This window comes from Mauremys mutica, chromosome 6 (genome assembly GCF_020497125.1).
Source record: "Mauremys mutica isolate MM-2020 ecotype Southern chromosome 6, ASM2049712v1, whole genome shotgun sequence".
NCBI lineage: Eukaryota > Metazoa > Chordata > Testudines > Geoemydidae > Mauremys > Mauremys mutica.
Genome location: NC_059077.1, coordinates 33,389,869 through 33,409,386, shown reverse-complemented (window position 1 = coordinate 33,409,386; position 19,518 = coordinate 33,389,869). Strand labels below are relative to the sequence as shown.

General features: G+C 38.0%; 1 protein-coding gene across 1 annotated transcript in view; it reads right to left on the bottom strand.

Moving 5' to 3' along the window:
• IL31RA (interleukin 31 receptor A) overlaps positions 1–19,518 on the bottom strand; it is a 101,010-nt gene that overhangs the window by 9,793 nt on the left and 71,699 nt on the right. Inside the window, 5 exon segments of the mRNA XM_045022081.1 lie at positions 1,707–1,800; positions 4,402–4,542; positions 10,867–11,013; positions 12,433–12,534; positions 18,885–19,067. Of these exon segments, the coding sequence (XP_044878016.1) occupies positions 1,707–1,800; positions 4,402–4,542; positions 10,867–11,013; positions 12,433–12,534; positions 18,885–19,067 (667 nt within the window).

Below are 19,518 nucleotides of genomic sequence, written 5' to 3'. Positions count from 1 at the left end.
GACTACCTTCTGCATCCCAGGAAGATAGGCTGCAGACAGGAGGATCTGGGGATTGATGCACCAGTTTCAGAGACTGACTGCTCTATATGCAGAGGTGATCAATCTTGTTCCCCTTCTTTGTTGATATAGAAAACAGTGGTGGCATGGGTGTGCCACTCTGTCCTGGCTGGCTCCAGTATGGCTTCATTAATCAGTAATGCTATTCTTGCCGGTCCCGATGACACTCATTAAAAAAATAATGCATTAATTAAATTTGTGACTGCACTCCTTGGGAGAGAATTGTATATCTCCTGCTCTGTGGTTTTACACACATTCTGTCATATATTTCGTGTTATGGCACTCTTGGATGATGACCCAGCACATGTTCGATTTAAGAACACTTTCACTGCAGATTTGACAAAAGCAAAAAAGATACCAATGTGAGATTTCTAAAAATAGCTACAGCACTTAACCCTAGGTTTAAGAATCTGAACTGCCTTCCAAAATCTGAGCAGAATGAGGTGAGGAACATGGTGTCAGGAATCTTAAAAAAGCAACAGTCCAATGCAGGAACTACAGAACCCTAACCATCAAAAAAGAAAATCAACCTTCTGTTGGTGGCATCTGACTCACGCTCATTTTCATCATCTGTGTCAGTACACACTGCTTTGGACTGTTATTGAGCAGAACCTGTCATCAGCATGGACGCATGTCCCCTGGAATGGTGGCTGAAGTATCAATGGGCATACAAATGTTTAGCATATCTGGCATGTATATACCTTCCAACACCGGCTACAACAATGCTATGTGAATGCCTATTCTCACTTTCAGCTAACACTGTAAATAAGAAGCTGCCTTCCATAAATGTAAACAAACTTGTTTGTCTTAGCGATTGGCTGAAGAAGAAGTAGGACTGAGTGGTCTTGTAGGCTCTAAAGTTTTACATTGTTTTATTTTTGAGAACAGTTATGTACATAAAAAAATTCTACATTTGTAAGTTGCACTTTCATGATAAATAGATACACTACAGTATTCTTATGAGGTGAACCAAAAAATACTATTTCTTTTGTTTATCTTTTTTACAGGGCAAATATTTGTAATAAAACATAAAGTAAGCACTGTACACTTTGTATTGTGTTGTAATTGAAATCAATATATTTGAAAATGTAGGAAACATCCAAAAATATTAAACAATAATAGAATACTATTTATTTAAACAGTGTGATTAAACCTGAGATTAATCTTGATTTTTTTTTTATGCAATGGATTGTGATTAATTTTTTTTTAATTGTTTGACAGTCCTAATCTTAACGCATACACACAAGTAGGCAAAACTAAGGCAATCCTAGTTCTGACATTTCCTAACTTTTGATTGTCTGACTTTGCAACCTACACAGTCTTTAAACATAGGATGAGTGTGTATGAGTGAGAGTGTGTGTTAACAGGCAGAAAGCCATTCAATTTCTCTTAGCTCTTTTATTCTATCACATTTTATATAAATAGTATTTGTTTTTGCAACTATAGTGAAGAAATACATCTATTGGCTGAAGTCACAATAATTCTAAACATATGGCTATTTGTTTAATTTCAGCAAAACAGGACATTTTCTTATCTCCATACAGATTTGAGTCTAACAAGCCAGCATTGTTTTTAAATAAAGATACTAGCCTTTTATGTGTTAAAATGCATTATTTTCACCTTTAAGAAGCACACAAAAATTTACTTACGTGTGTTTTTTTAGAGTACAGGTTATCCCAAGGATTAATAATAAGAGCATACAGAATCCAAATGGTATTGTTATAAAAATAAAGTCTTCTTTACCTTTAGAGAAAGAACAAGCATTGAAATATTGCTCAGTACTGTATATTACACTACGGAGCAAATTTTCACTTTTAGACTATATAATTAAAGCCATCTTATTAGCCCAAGTTATAAAAGCTCTGATTGTCACATCCTTGACCAACTGATTAAGGTACCGTATGCCACTATACAACACATGCTAAGGCCTTGTCTACGCTATGGGGGGAGATCGATCTAAGTTATGCAACTTCAGCTATGTTATTCACGTAGCTGAAGTTGACATACTTAGCTCTACTTACAGCGGGGTCCACACTACGCTATGTTGATAGGAGATGCTCTCCCATCGACTCCCCTTGCGCTTCTCATTCAGGTGGTGTACAGGAGTTTACGGGAGAGCGATCTGCGGTTGATTTAGTGGGTCTTCATTAGACCTGCTAAATTGACTGCCGATGCATTGATTGATGTGCATTGATCCCCAGTATCAGAGGGGTAGCCGTGTTAGTCTGGTTCTGTAGAAGCAGCAAAGAGTCCTGTGGCACCTTATAGACTAACAGATGTTTTGCAGCATGAGCTTTCGTGGGTGAATACCCACTTCTTCAGATGCAAGTGCATTGATCCCCAGGTAAGTGTAAACAAGCCCTAAGTGATGTGTATTTTGCAGATCAAACCAGTCATGACTAGAGTTGGGCAAACAACTGATTTTTCGGTTTGGCCAACGAAAAAAACAAACAAACAAAAAACAGAAAAAAATATTTGGTTCATTTCCTACAAATGTTCAAAATCTGTCATCAAACCAGAAAAGTCTGGGTAGCTTCAGCAAACTGTCTCTCGGCATATCCATCACTCATATTGTTTAGTCCAGTGGTTAGGGCCGTTCCCTGTGATGTTGGAGATCCAGGTTTGATTCTCTTTGCTGGAGCAGTAACTCAAACTCAGCATTTCCCACTCCTACATGAGCATCCTAATCACCAGGCTACATGCTAATCTGAAGTTGGTTTCTCTCAGTATCTCCTTTTGAAGCTGCTCTACATTGTATAAATACTTTAATATTCACAAGACCAAAGAAAGAGAGAGTGAGACTGACTCTATAGTCTGGTGATCATCTGGGAGGCAGGAGATGTAGATTTAAACCCCTCCTCTGAATCAGGCAGAGAGCAGCCCCCAAATAGCCTTTAGCTTTGCAGTTAGACTGCTCACCTTGGATGGGGGAGATCTGAGTTCAAGTCCCTGCTCCAGAGTCAGGATTCAAACCTGAGTCTCCTACACTCCAAGCAAGCATTCTAACCACTGAGCTAAAGGTTATGAAAGGATAGACACATTCACCCCAACAGTTTACTGAAGCTGGCCCTGTAAACTTCCTCCCAGCTGCAAGTAATTGAATCAAATTTGAGAAGTCAACCAAAACGACATATTTTGGTGAATAATCTATTTGTCCAAAATTTTTTGCCTAGCTCTAGTCACAACTGCAGAGCTACAGACAATACTGTGTAATGGGGCTTTCCTAGGATATCAAAACAGCTGCTTCCAATTTTAGCTGCTGCTTTATTCCAGGAGCTGATCCAATGCCACCCCCCCTTCACCCTATGAAATGAACAGAAAGTCAAATACTGGGGACATGTCTCAGAGTGTTCTGCCAGCAGAAATGAGGAAGTGTTGGCATTCATTGTTTCTTCCATTTAACATCTTGATATAACAATTTTAACTTCAATTCATAGCTATCCTATGATATCCCTAGGAGAAAGATACAAATATAGACAGTAAGAAAATAAGAAAAAGATTATTTTATATTAACCCCAAGTGTGTATTGAGTATCCTACTGGCCATGTTCAATTCAGAGGAACATGTGGTTTGTTAGCAGGGAGTTTTTCCATATAGGGAGGGGAAAAAAAAAAGACAACAAGAAATCACAATGTATAAATATTTTGAGCCCAGTTCCTTAGGGTACGTCTATACTACCCACTGGATCCGCGGCCAGCGATTGATCCGCAGGGGTCGATTTATCGCGTCTAGTCTAGATGCGATAAATTGATCCCCGAGCTCTCTCCCATCGACTCCTGTACTCCACTGCCACGAGAGGTGCACGCAGAGTTGATGGGGGAGTGGCAGCAGTCAATTCACTGCAGTAAAGACACCGCAGTGAGTAGATCCAAGTACGTCGCCTTCAGCTACATTATTCACGTAGCTGAAGTTGCCTAACTTAGATCGATTTCCCCCTCCCTCCACAGCGTAGACCAGGCCTAAGATAGACATTTTCCCCTTCTGGTGACATAGTAGGCCCCAGTCCTGTAATTAACAGCACAGAGGCAGACTACTACATGTGCGCAGAGCCACAATCTTCAGTGGCGATTCATGCGAGCACAACCGTCTGCCTGTGCATCGTCACTTGCAGTACTGGGACCTTAGTTTTTAAAACTTTTAATCTATTGTAGATTTGGCTTACAATGTCTTCCAATGAGCTGAATTAAATTTAAACTAATTTTTGATTATTTTTCTTTGTTTTGTTCAAAAAGTCAAAGGCAGAGTAGACTAGGATTGGCCTAAGAAATGCCTAAATCAAAAAACGATATTTCTTACACAAAAATACTATAAAAGCAATCACAGTTAACATGGAAAATTACTTACTGAATTTCAAAGTGCTGAAGGTTATTCTGTTTCCATGGGTTCCGCCAGCTTTGGTGGCTGCCATGACATGAGCAGTATACTGGGTGTTTGCTTGCAGAGACTTCAGACTGTATTGCAGAACATCAGAGTTCACAGTTTCATCTTTTCAGACAAAGATGATATATATATATTTTAAAAAAAGATATACATATTAAAGAAAAGTAAGTGTTAACTACTACAATTTTACATTTATATAGCACTGGTCACACTGAAAGATCCTCAAATGCTTTAGAGACAAGCTGAAATACAATATAATCAAGGGGATCATCAGTGTGGAACACTGAAATTGTTAAACAGAGCATAACAATGCAACATCACAGTTCAGGACAGAAAGTGAATAATTCTATATCCAACTGAAAATTCACTATTGAGTTTAGATATGTAAAATATAATAACCAGAGTCAATATTTTACCCTTAATAAAAGTACTATGGCATCTCTATTATTGCAAGCTGTAGAACGTTGGTTTTCTGTCTGAACTAAAAGACAGCATTACCATCCCACATTTGTTCAGCACAGCACAGTCCAATCCAGACTCAGGAGGAAGATTACCACCCTACATGCTTGACAACACCATTATATGCCACACCTACGTGTTTCTTGGATGTCTTCCATCCAAGTACTGACACAGCCAAAAAAGTTTAGTTTATGAGAGCTCAGAGAATTACAGAAAAATGGTAGGACTGAAAATATTTAGACCCATTAACACAAGGAAGGTCAGGCTGAATTTCAGAGAAGAACTCAAAGAACTACAAAAATAATGATCGTTCATGTTTGTATAATTTCCTTTGTTAGACTATCCACTGTCTAAACATTAATTAGAAATGCAAAATTAAATTGTTGTTAGGGACAAGTGAATTGGTTAAGAAGCTAAGATTTTTAAATATTTGGTAAACTATGTGTTGTATAATTTTCACAATCCTGCAATTTAATTGTTTTTGTGAGAGATTCTGCAGTCTGCTACTGAACCACCCACAAGATGAGAACTCCAGGTCTGAGTAATGAAGGATGTGAGACATAGGTGCAGACTCTGTGGGTGCTCCAAAAAAATTAGTGGGTGCTTAGCATCCACCGGCAGCCAAGTTCCTCCTCCCCGCCCCCAGCTCCTCCGATCTGCTGTGGATCAGCTGTTCCGCAGCAAGTAGGAGGCACTGGGACAGAGGGGAAGGAGTGGGGATGGGACGCACTCAGAGGAGGAGGAAAAAGAGATGGGGAAGAGGCGGGATGGGGCCTTGGGAGGAGGAGTGGAGTGGGGGCAAGGCCTGGGGCTGAGTAGGGGTTGAGTACCCCCACGGAAAATTGAAAGCCGGTACCACTCATGTGAGAGTAACAGAATTGTCTTGAAAGCTGAGTGGTCTTCAGGGATAGCATGGCAGAGGGCATACTGCATAAAACCAGACAGGAAATAAGATAGCAAGAATAAGTGTGGAGAGGTCTACATCATATAGTAATAGTTGCAACTTCCTTCTTCCATTTACATATTGGAAAGTGTACTCTTTGCCCCTACTGTGATTTGGGCATCCAGAAGCAAATGAAGTTCGAATAGGACCCACTAGTTTGAGATCTTAAAAAAACTCAACAACAACAAAAACTAGAGTGCCTGAAGCGGCTACAGACCAAGAGAGAAGCTTAAAGCAAAAAGAGGAAAGAACGCCTAGCAATGAAAATGGGCCTCGACATAACAAGCATTTCTGAAATATGGAATGACAAAAAGCAGTGGGATTCAGCAATACCTGTCTACAAAATAGGCAGGAAGAATAGGCTAGGTCACAGAAGTCAGAGAATAGCACTATATCTAAAAGATTCCATTGAAGCTTATGATATGAAAATTTGAGTGGACAGGATCATAAAGAAGACTCTGTAGGGATACAAATCCCAAGTGAGAAAAATATGAATGTACTAGAATGGTTGTACTACCAGTCTTCAAAACAGGAAAATGTACTGAGTGTGTAATGTTTAGCAAGAGGGAAAAGGCATGTAAGTCTAATAAAAGAACTACAATTGGGTGACTAGTTCAGAAAAGCAATTTTTTGACAGCTTAAATGATTGCTTCTTGGATTGGCTAGTTATGAAGCACACAAGATGACAGGCTATTCTTTACTCAGTCCTAAGCAATACACAGGAGCAGGTTCAAGAAATAGCTACAGTTGACCACTACTAATACCGACCACAATATAAATAATTGCCACATCCTCAAAAACTGACATTGATACACCAAACTCTAGAAAGGGGATTTTTAAAAATAAGGAAGATTCCTATATTGAAACGCCAATATATATAGTTTTTCATTAAATCATTACTGTCAATTTTTCATTTATTCATTCACTCTTGTATTTATAATACCATCTTAGAAGCCTGAAAATAAGTTTGTTCCCCATTTTGCTAACATCTTTTTCTATGTTACATTGCTGCAGGGGCCACTGACCCTTTTGTTGACTTCTGTGTCTGACTGATGCTAGCAGATGTGTAGAATTCTGAGTATAGCATTGCTACTCATCTGTTGTTACCAAGCTGTAAGACTTGAGCAATCTGCTTATAGCTACTTAGTTTTAATATGTCACGTTAATGACTGGAGGTTTGGTTGGCTGGATTTTTTTTAAATATCTTGGCAACAGTCAGATTTGTTTATAGAAAAAATGTTTGTTTATAGAAAAAAATTTACCCTAATTCTGAGTTCAACTGTAAAAAATGACTAAGTTCATGAGAGGTTACAGTAACTTAACAACAAATGCTGATGGGAAAAGTTACGAAAGGGAGACAGAAAGACTGACTACAGTCCAAACAAAAAGGCCTGAAAAAAAAAATCAAGGACTGTTTTAAGATCATGCTTAGTAAAAAAGAAAAAAGTGTGGAACCAGACATCAGTGAACCCAAATTGATGAGTCAGAAACAAGGCTTAATTGGTAGACAAAAAAATGAGGGGATGGGCTCTTCCACCCATCATTCCCTCTGTGGAAAATGAGACTTTGGCGAGAAAAATTGGCTACTGGAGCAAGCTTCACCATCATGGATGCCACTGCCTCCTGGAACCCTGTGGCTTTGTCATCCTGATTCAGACAGATGTCCTGACCAGAAAGAACCAAAGAGAGAGGGAGCCAAATGACATTGCCACCTCCACTGGCTGAAATCCAAACACTTCCTGGGATGTGAGACTTTGTCTCTCTCTTTTTTTCCTCTCCCCTCTACTCTCTACTTTATTTCTTCTTTCCTTTCTCTCCCCTTTTTCCTTTGGCCTAATAATATTCTGGCTTAGCTGTCCAAGACAGTGTATTTTGCAACATTGCTGTAAGCCTGTGATCAGAGAGGCAACTAAAAGCAATACCCTAAACAGCTGGTACAAGTTTGCCAGGTCTCAGAGTGGCTGGTCAGACCATGTGCTGTGCCTGTGTTTTTCCAGCAATGAGGTTGCAAGTCAGAATCAACATCAGAGACAGAAGCTGCATTTTCTATTGTTGCTGTTTCCCCCCGCCCTTTTGTGGGTGTTTCTCTTGTTTTGTCTTCCAGGAAATGGATCCAGACTTTAACAGCAGCAACCTCAGTTCCAGCCCATCTCTACTCATGTCTGTCTCTTTCCCAAAAGGACAGTTACCAGAATCTTTGCTAACAGGACCGGCTCTAGGCACCAGCAAACCAAGCATGTGCTTGGGGAGGCACAATTCCAGGGGTGGCATTCCGGGAGGTTTTTTTTTTTTGCTTCAGCAATTGCGCACTCAGAGGTTTGTTGGTTTTTTTTCCCCTTGAGGCAGCAAAAAACCTAGAGCTGGCCCTGCTTGCTAACACCTAAAAGACTGTCAAACAAGAGTTTTTTCCCTTCTAAAATCTCTCTCCAACTAACGGGAACAAGGAATATTAAAATTAAAAGCTTATTCAATACTTTACATTTCAAATACTTTACCTGTTTTTCTTTACTGTATATTTAATAAAAGGTTTAATGGACATTTAATGGTGTGTTTGCCATGGTATACAGCAGGCTGAGGTCTCTGTATGCCAATCTCTGAATCTTGTTTAAAACTATTTAATGTTGGACAGCGACCAGGTTATGTTAACGCTTTTGGCCAATATATTCCATCTAAATTAATACAACAGGTCATATTCTTCAACAGAAAAAAAAACAAGATTCAATTTGGGCTTATATAAATTGAGTAAGTGCCTTTAATAAATATGTAGTTTAATCTAGAATAAGTAGCTAATCATACCGGACTAGATCATCCACTATACAGGAAAAATCCACGAAGTAGACAGCAAATACCACAAGTTCTGACTCACAAACTTTCCACCACATTGATCCAGAAACTAGGAGCAGCTTCCAAGAACAGGCAAGAAATTTCTAAACCCACTATTCCCAAGAGCCACATTAGATTCCTGAAAACAAAGAGGGTTTATGCCTCTGCAACATATTCTGGCCCTAACCTTTAGACATTTTACTGCTCTCATGAACATCTCCACTAACTGGGAGATGGAGGGGGGATGGTAATAGTGGTCACACACATCAGAGAAAATCTGTGAGTATCTGTATGATAATGTCAAGTATCAGAGGGGTAGCCGTGTTAGTCTGGATCTGTAAAAGCGGCAAAGAGTTCTGTGGCATCTTTTAGACTAACAAACGTATTGGAGCATGAGCTTTCGTGGGTGAATACCCACTTCATGCATCCGACAAAGTGGGTATTCACCCACGAAAGCTCATGCTCCAATACGTTTGTTAGTCTATAAGGTACCACAGAACTCTTTGCCACTTGTATGATAATGTTGACTGAATTAACAAAATCTTAAATAACTGATCCTTTACAGCTGTGTGGGTGAAGTTGCCACCAAAACCTCCCTAAACATGAGCTTCCATAGGTCTGGGGAAAGGAAGGAAAATGCTTTAGAGCCATCACACCCTACCACCACATTGCAGATCCATTAGCTTTGGGTCCTCTCTCCTTATGGAAGCAAAGAGGATAATCTGAACAGCTGTAATTATTGCACTACTATAACAGAGATTCAGGTCCATTTCACCAGGATCAAGTGCAACTATGGAAAATGAGACAAACTAAGTAAGAAGAACTAAGACAGTCCTACATAATGTAATATTAAAAGAAAGAAATTAAAAAAAAAACAAAAAACTGTTTACAGCAAATATTTTCCAAAAATTCTTCATAAATGGTGATTTTCTTTCAGTTACATCACTGACATACATGGAGACCATAAAATATACACAGATCCTGTAAGAATTATTTTGTTGGAATACCCCATTGTGAAGTATAATTCTAAAAGATATCATATCCTATAAACTTTAGGTATTATAGCAACAGATACTTTCAGATATATAGCTGTGACATGCATCAGCAAAGAGACTAATCGGACAATTTACGTAATGTTCACCAGTGCAAGCTAGGGTTCTATTCTATTCAGGCTTTGTCTGAATCAGAGGCGGGATTTGAATCCATATCCCTTACCTCCCAAGGTGAGTGCCTTAATCACCAGGCTACAGAGTCATTTCACTTGCTCTCTGTTTTGCCAAATGAATATTTATACAAAATGAAACAGCTTCAGCAGGAGAGACTGAGATCAAAATAGTCTATAGCCTGGTGATTAGGGCACTTACCTAGCAGTGAGGTAAGGGCACTCACCTAGCACCCAAATCCCTGCGCCCATGAAATATTTAAGTAGTTTAAGTAATATTTAAGAACAAAGTGCAACAGCTTCAACAGGAGAGACTGAGAGCAATACACCCAGTTTAGCCTATCAGCTGATGGTTAGAATGCTCTCCTGGAAAAGGAGAAGGTGGAGTTAAAGTCCCTGCTCCAGAGTGGGGATTCAAACCTCAATTTCCCATATCCCAAACAAGTGTGTATACACACACACTCACACTCACACTCTCTCTCTCTCTGTGATAAACCTCTTCTCAGACAAAATGTGTGGAGTCAATCTCACTGATAATTTCCAGTCAATTGAAACTATGTTTTTTGGTAAATAAACTATATTAGTCCAGAAAATTTCACACAGCTTTAGTCATCACTTTAGTATCTGAATGCCTTCCAGAAGTGCATTAAGCAACATGACTACATCTCTCACATTTTTGTTTGTTTTGGTTTTTTTTACTATGTAGACATACTTTTAGATATTCTGGGCCTGGGTTCTACATAACTGAGCACTTAGCATTATATAATTGTGAAGAGAATGACAGAGAACAGCAAAGCGCATTCGGTGACCACGATAAAACACACAAATCATAGATAAACTCTGCTGCTCCCCCACCTGTAACATACAACATTATCTGGAAAGTGATCAGTCACCACTTTATCCTACAAAGATGTGAAATTCTCTCTGGCAAAACTTCCTGGTGTTGTAAGCGGCAATAGGTACTGTATGCTAATATCTTCATAAAGTAACAGACATCCTGGGTCAGCACACTGGTGTAACAGAGTGGAGAACTTTTACTTACTTAATTCTTTTCCACCTTCAGGTTTATAAAATATTGTATAGTTAATAATAAAGCCATTTCTTTTATCTTTTGGAATCTTCTTCCATTTTATCATAGCCTCATTTTTTCCCAGATTGTTTGTTTTAGCCACAGGACCAACTGATGGACCTACAAAAAAAAATACAGAAATGTAATAAATGTACATAAAGTATTTTAAATGGCACAACTTTACTAATCCATGCAGAGCAGTGATATGAGAGACAGGTATGATTTACCTAATATACCCTTTATCAAAGACCAGACACTATTCCTAGCTTTTCTCAGCTTTTCAGAGATGCCATCTACTCAGGTGATGTTTGCATCTTCTCTTGTTACTTACTATGGTGGTGATGGTATGTATCTGAACACCTCACAATCACTGAAGGATTTTATCCTCAACACTCATGTGAGGTAAGAAACTATTACATCCATTTTACAGATGGGAAACCAAGGCAAAGAACAGGTTAAGTGACTTGCCCTAATCACACAGGCCGTCTGTAAGTGGGGAACTGAACTCAGGATTCCCAAGTCCCAGTTCAATGCTCTGTCCACAAGATCAACCTCTCTACCTATGTAATCAAACCTCTATATGCACAATTCAAAAACTATTTAGCAAGATCTCTGTATGCTCCAGTCCACTCTAAAGGCATAATGTCTCCTCCCTCTCTCAATCAACCACCACTACCATCAAAGCATCTTAACAATAACTAAATAGCATTCAAAACCAGCCAGCAATTGTCCCTTCATGAATAAGCCAATACATCTAGGTTTCCTTAACAATTATATGCTCTATTATCATTGTACTGTACCCAGTTCCCTGGAGTCTTCACCAGTCCACAGCCTGAAATCTTGAATATACTACCAAACTTGGTTCTTACAATTAGCTGTATAATTCATCCAATTCACATTCTAGTTCTACTAAAAACAGAATCTGTGCGGAAATCATGCATTATGTGAAATGGCAAGATTTTCTACCATTAAAAAATATATTAATATCGCAGGAACGTATATTTTCCATTACACCGTAAAAAGAGAGCAAAACACAAATTTTTCAAACTAGCCATTTAGTCTGTTCCCCAAAATAACCCTTCTACTGGAAAAAGGAAAATTGAACATAAAAACGTTTACTCAGTTATATCCTTAAGAAACAGCATAAACTATGTCTAAATGAGACTGCAATTTTTAAGATTTGACCCATATTTACAATAAAAAATCAATTTTAATACATTTTGTGGCAGCTTTCTTCTGGTTCTCAAAGTGCTTTACAAACATTACTCAAGCCTACAACAAACCTGGAAATTGAGCTCTATACCCATATCACAAAATGGGAAAACTGAGGCACACAGATTAAATTACTTTCCATGAAATACACAGCAAGTCAATAGCTGAACTGAAAATAAAAACCAGGAATCCTAACTCATAGTTCTATGCACTAATCACTACTTCCTTCCCTTAATAACACAGGTCTTAAGCACATTGCACAGATGCTATTACAAGATAGAGAGTAATACAGAGGGTTTGACCGAATTGATCGTTTCATATACATACATCCTTCTTGAACATAAGCTTGTATGGAATGTGGAGTTCCTATTTTATTTCCATAGAGAGGATACACTGAGATATTATAGCATTTGAAGGGTTTAAAGGCATCTGTAAGAAAAAAATATTTTTCAGATACATGTCCTTCATTTAAGATTTATATATACATAAGGAAAATAAAGTTATATTTTCTTGCTAGTATTAGATGAATTTAGGAATGCTCCTTACTGGTATTTTCCCTCAGTTTTGATAAATGCAATCTATGCTTATTCTCTTGCATACCCACTGATGTACTTAAGCATGGAGAGAAATCACAGAATGAACTTTATTTGGTAACTTTTCTAAAAGCATTTGAATTCAGACTAATTTTTCCACTAGAAATATTTTGACTAAGGAATAATAATTATACTTTTTCTTACGTTGCAATTTACATGTTCACAGTATCTTACCATCACTAGCATTTGACAAGGCTAATTATTGTACATTTATTGAGTAGGATTGAGGATATTGAGTAGCTGATGATCCTTCAGTTCTTTTTCGGAAACTATTTCTATCTTTTTATTTTTATTTCTAATCAAAAAGAGGTATTCTTTAAGATGTAATAAAAGCATTTAAAAGTAACAAGGAAGCTCCTGCTGGCTCCAGCTGTGCAGAATGCAGCTGCTCATCTTGTAAGCAGCTTGACATCAGGACACCTGTAACTGAAGTCTCTACAGTGGCATCTTATTTCCAGGTATAATTCTTGGCAATTATCGTTCAAACCCTGATGGTCTAGCAGCCAGTGATGTGAGAGGGCATCTCCCTCCTCAACCCCTATTCAGCCAGTTGAAATTTAATGAGAAAGGCTTACCCCTGGAATTAATGTTTGAACACTCTGGGACAGATTCTCTAGTGTAGCCACACCACCAACCTAATCTTATTTAAATCTACAACCAGTTTATTCAGGTTAAGGAGGATCACCCCATGATTTATCATCAGTTGTGTAAAGCCAGAGCAGAGGCTCTTGCTCTGATGCCACTCCCTCTCTGTGTGTGACTAGTATAGCAGGGAAAAGTGGACATGGCCAGACCCTCGAACTACGTCAATTCTCCACTGCTTTTTCAGCTCATTGAATCCATTGCTGACCATCATAAATTAGAGCAGTCTCATGCTGCTAAAATGGTGCAGGGAGATGTAACTTTACAGAGTAGCACCAGAATCAGGGGAGTGCCAAGATGAGCTTTAAGCCACCTTTGCATACACAAGCTGACTTGTGCTCTGTGTATTTCAGCCATATGCACAGTTCTACCCCATATGCCTAATGGCAGGGCCTTTTTAATTGAGATCCTCCCTTCATGACATTTGCTCTTAACAGGAGTCTGTCAGTCTGAGTGTAGCAATCCTCAGAACAAGAATTAAGACTCACTTAGCTTGTTTAACATTTGATTGACTGTTCTTGTTTTGTGTTGTTTTCTGTAATGGAAGCATCTAAAAGGACTTTATAAACTAGTAAAATCAATCAATTGCTTGGTCAAAGTTCTTCTCTGACAAGTCAGTGATGTCATTTGCAGTTGTGTGTTCTCATACTTTTAAAATCTGGAGTGCTACTTTGCTGAAAAGAGTTTGCTATTTTTAATTGTGCAATTTTATATAATGGAAATCAGAAAAGGACCCACTGATCAATTAACAGATTTCCAATTTCAGTTTACCACCAATGAAGAAATGGTTTAAAAACTAAGAAATAATAACTTAATTTAATGATAACAGATCATATTCTTTTCACTATACTTCCCATACATGTAAAATAAAAGTACAGCAAGATTAGCAAGAATCTCTGTGGCCCTTTTTGCACCCACTTCAGTGAAGTAGTGGTTTTTAAAAATTGATTTAGATCTCATTTATTGTACATAATATGAACTATACTGGGGAAAGATTTAAACAGTCACAAATATATACACTAGACAGATAAATTTCCGTATCTGCAGATAAGGAGCATGAGTTATTCCAGATAAGACTGACATTAACATGGAAGATTTCCCCTTCACATGTTGGTTGATTTCAAATCTAGATACTATGATACAGATTAATGTTTTATGAGGATTACATATACTTATAACCGAGCCATGATTGTTTGGGGAAACTGCTCAGCAAAATTATGAAATAGAGCTCTGTTGAAGGGAAGGATCACATCAGATCTTAACTACTTATCACAGCTTTGGGCAGCCCCTAAATGCACTAAAACTTCTGAGATTTTTCATGTGGATCTGATGGTGTCATATGGCTTTAACTAGCCGTGTACCAGATGGACCAATAATATTTCTTTGTTTCTTCTGGTCTTATTTTCACCCTGTAGCAGTAGTTTGTGCTGTATTACTACTTCTCTTTCCTTCTTTGGGCTCTATTTTTTAATCTCTTTGTTATTCTATTGTATATGGTTGTAATTTTCACTATTTGCAATTTCACTTTTGAAAATCAGGCCATTTAAGTGCCTAAACATGAACTTAGGAGTCTAACTTTAGGAACCCAATTTAAAAAATGTTGCCCTTAAATCACAGATGGATAAATTTTCAAGTGCATCTCCTAACGTGCATTAAAAGTACAATCTTGCAATAAGCATGATGTGTAAAATTGCAAGAGATGAGAAATTATTTTAGAATTATATGTACAGACTTCAATAAAACAAGGCAAATGTTTTTGTAGTTATTTCTTTTTATAAAAAGACCATATGACAAAATGCATGAGCTCAAACCCAATCAGACAAGCTTGTGAAAAAATGTAAGATCTTTTAAAATTAGTCCTGCTTCGCTTTAGTGTTGAGTCTGCACTAAAACCTTGATCCAGCAGAGAGATTTTCAAAACCACCAAGTATAGTTAGGTGCCCAACTCCGATTAACTTTCAATGTTTTGAAAGTCAATAGGAGTTGAGCACCTAAAACCCCATCTGAAGAAGTGAGGATTTTTACCCACGAAAGCTAATGCCCAAATAAATCTGTTAAGTCTTTAAGGTGCCACCGGACAACTTGTTTTTGTGGATACAGACTATCCCGGCTTCCCCCCTGATACTTAAATCCCCTTTATGCCTTTGAAAGTCTTCCCCCTCTTAAGTACATGCTTAACCTTAAACATATGAATAGTCAGTGGGACTACTCAGTTAAGCATATGTTTAAGAATTTTGATGGATTGGGGTTACCAGTACTTTCTATTTGACATAATAATGCGAGTTTTATTTTCAGTTTGACAGTCTGGAAATTCATTCTTCTTGATTCTGTTTCCTAAAGTTATTTTGACACTTAGATTAAATAGTTGTACTTTGAGGGTGAAATCCCTGCCCCACTGAAGTCAATGGGAATCCCCTGGTGTTACTGAACTGAAAGACATCAAAATATTTTTCATTTCTTTAGAACAGAGACAAGTATACAGACAGCAACAAAACTGCAGAAGCAGTTTACCAACTTACTGAAAGGAAAAAGGGAAACAGACACTCAGAACTGCTTAAAAAGAATCTTTTCATGCTGAGAATTCTGAATCACCATCACAGGAAGACAAAATATTGCATCAAAGGATTACGTCAAGTGAACATATTGAATGGGAGGAATATTACCACAGCATTTATGAAAGCTGATACTAAACTTCTCAAGATAGTTAAGACCAAAGCAGATTGTGAAGAACTTCAAAAAGATCTCACAAAACTAAGTGATTGGGCAACAAAATGGCAAATGAAATTTAATGTGGATAAATGTAAAGTAATGCACATTGGAAAAAATAACCCCAACTAATTTAGCTACAACGAGTCAGGAAAAAGATCTTGGCGTCATCGTGGATAGTTCTCTGAAGATGTCCACGCAGTGTGCAGAGGCGGTCAAAAAAGCAAACAGGATGCTAGGAATCATTAAAAAGGGGATAGAGAATAAGACTGAGAATATATTATTGCCCTTATATAAATCCATGGTACGCCCACATCTCGAATACTGTGTACAGATGTGGTCTCCTCACCTCAAAAAAGATATTCTAGCACTAGAAAAGGTTCAGAAAAGGGCAATTAAAATGATTAGGGGTTTAGAGAGGGTCCCATACGAGGAAAGATTAAAGAGGCTAGGACTCTTCAACTTGGAAAAGAGAAGACTAAGGGGGGACATGATAGAGGTATATAAAATCATGAGTGATGTTGAGAAAGTGGATAAGGAAAAGTTATTTACTTATTCCCATAATACAAGAACTAGGGGTCACCAAATGAAATTAATAGGCAGCAGCTTTAAAACAAATAAAAGGAAGTTCTTCTTCACACAGCGCACAGTCAACTTGTGGAACTCCTTACCTGAGGAGGTTGTGAAGGCTAGGACTATAACAATGTTTAAAAGGGGACTGGATAAATTCATGGTGGCTAAGTCCATAAATGGCTATTAGCCAGAATGGGTAAGAATGGTGTCCCTAGCCTCTGTTCGTCAGAGGATGGAGATGGATGGCAGGAGAGAGATCACTTGATCATTGCCTGTTAGATTCACTCCCTCTGGGGCACCTGGCATTGGCCACTGTCGGTAGACAGATACTGGGCTAGATGGACCTTTGGTCTGACCCGGTACGGCCTTTCTTATGTTCTTAAAGTAGTTCAAAACAAATGCCTCTTCTCAACCTAATAATGAGTTAACATTGAAAACACTGTATCAATGGATTTTTTTCACAAAGCAACTTTATTAAATATTCCACTTTTATAAATGTTTCTTTACCTCATTAAAAACACAATATAATGTCAGAGCATATGAAATGAAAGCTGTAGATAGGTCTTCTGATCCTAAAATATGTCCTGTTTTTCCTCTAACATTCCCAAGCATTCCAGCAAGGCCTGAAGAGCGATGAGGAAAGCCTTTTAGGAAAGCCCCAGAGTACAAGTCTTAATTTCCTTACAACTCCCCTATGGTGAGTTGGAGAAGACGAGTAGGAGAGGTCAATTGGAACTGCCTCAAGACTACCTCAAGGCACTTTTAGTAACTAACATATGTACCATCTGATGTGCTACTTTCCCATTCACCTCCCAAGCCTAAATCTATTTAGGTGGAGTGGAAGGGCAGCATGTTGGATTAGTAATACATTGTCTGACAGTTGGACACCAGGATAAAAGTGGGATGGGTGAGATTTTAAGGAAGTAAAAAATTAAGACTAACAAAATATTTACAGGTTTTATATTTTGCTTGCTTGTTGTCTGCCTATTACTGTTTGTCTGTCTTGTCATATTTTCCAGATTTAAGATATGTGGCCAGCGCCAGATTAATGCAGGGGCTTCAGGGGCTGCAGTGCGGGGCCCCAGGCTAAGGAGAGCCCCGGCGCAGCAGGGCTCAGGTAGGCTGCCTGCATGCCGCGGCCCCAAGCCGCTCCCGGAAGCGGATGGCTGCTGGCACATCTCTGCAGCCCCTGGCAGTGGGGGAGCTGGTTCCACGCACTGCTCCTGCCCTTAGCACTGTCCCCCCAGCTGTCCCCCCAGTTGATCATCTTGTTTTAAATTAGGAAAAAGACTTGTATACAGGGACCCCGCAATTTCTAATAGCCCTGGGCCCACAGGAGAGTTAATCTGGCCCTATATGTGAGGCAAGGACCATATCTTCCTATATATTTGTACCGAATCTAGCACATGATGCTTTTAGATCTGCTTTTATATATATAAGGAGGAAGAAAGAAAAAGGATTTTTTAATTTGAACAATCTGAAGAATCTTGAATATTTAGTAAAAAGACAGAATACTCAGTGTCATATTGTAGTTCTTGACTTGTGCAATTCTGTTTTTATGTTCAATAATTTCCTGCTGCCATGTGTTGCCAAAGAGATTCAAAAATATGTTCATTTCTCTTTAACTAGAATACAAATTTCCACTCCAAAACTACCTGTCTTCATTTCCCAAGAACTGGCAGACATTCCATTTTGTATTTTCTTGTTGCACTCAGGTGACCACACCTAAAGAACTATATATTTTGTAATTGCCCCTAATAGTACTGAAGTTGAATTTGTATTAAATATCTGTTGTGTTGCTATTTTAAACTACTTTCTAGTGATGTCAATGTTTTGTTTATGTTTTCAAAAGATTAATTGAAATTAAAATGATTTATAAGTCACTACTTGTTTATATTAGTCAATTTATATGCAAAATAGCTGCTGCTACAAATATTGAATGGAAAGGTTCAAAGGCTACTATCCATTTCTGCTTCTGATTACAATTTTGTCCACTGTTTGCTGTCATGCACTGGTGACTCTCAGGCTTATCATCTTACTAAGCAGTGAAAAAAATTGTGTCTGTGTGTCACCATACATTAACTAGACACACGAGTAAGTTGGCCACATCTCAGAGAAAGATAGCACAGTATAATATACAGCCTATGTTAAATAGAGAAACAAAATACTTTTTCTTGATCAGAAAATCTGTTTTCTAGATTTAGGTTAAGAAGTAACTGATAGAGATGTGAAAATTATACGGTCACGCAAGCATAGTAAACTTACCTTTCTGAGCTGTCCACTTTGTAGTATTTAATATATATTGCCATGATCTACCCAAGGGCTCAGTCTCCAACTCCTCAGACCATTCAATGACATATCTGTTTATTTCTGAAACTGATGCTTCCCATTCCACAATGATTTGTTCATTTAAATTAAGTGTCCTCACTGTATCAATCCATTTGGGAGCTGCAAAATAACAAGACGTAAAAATTAAACAGAAATAGTTATAAAAATTTTAACAGAGCAAACATCCATAATAGTGTAGCAATTCAGTGATGAGAGATTTAGATTTTTATTTATAGAACAGTGTTTGACTTAGCAAAAGTCAAACAAGAAATTCAGCTTAATTGTGTAAAGCATTGTTTTATTTATTTATACATGTACACACATACGCACAGAGTATCTGATAACACAGCAAACAATAATGGAATTGTTACAATAAGATGTGAAAGTAGATGGGGTGCATTCACAAGCAGAGACATGAAGAATTGGAATATATATCCATACAGAGACCTACTTTACATTTTATTGGCTGTAGTAGCACAGAAAAGTAGGTTTTGACTTGTGTTTTAATAGGAAATAAGGAATCAATGACAGAGGCCAATTAGTTATAATAAATAACAAACATAATAAAACA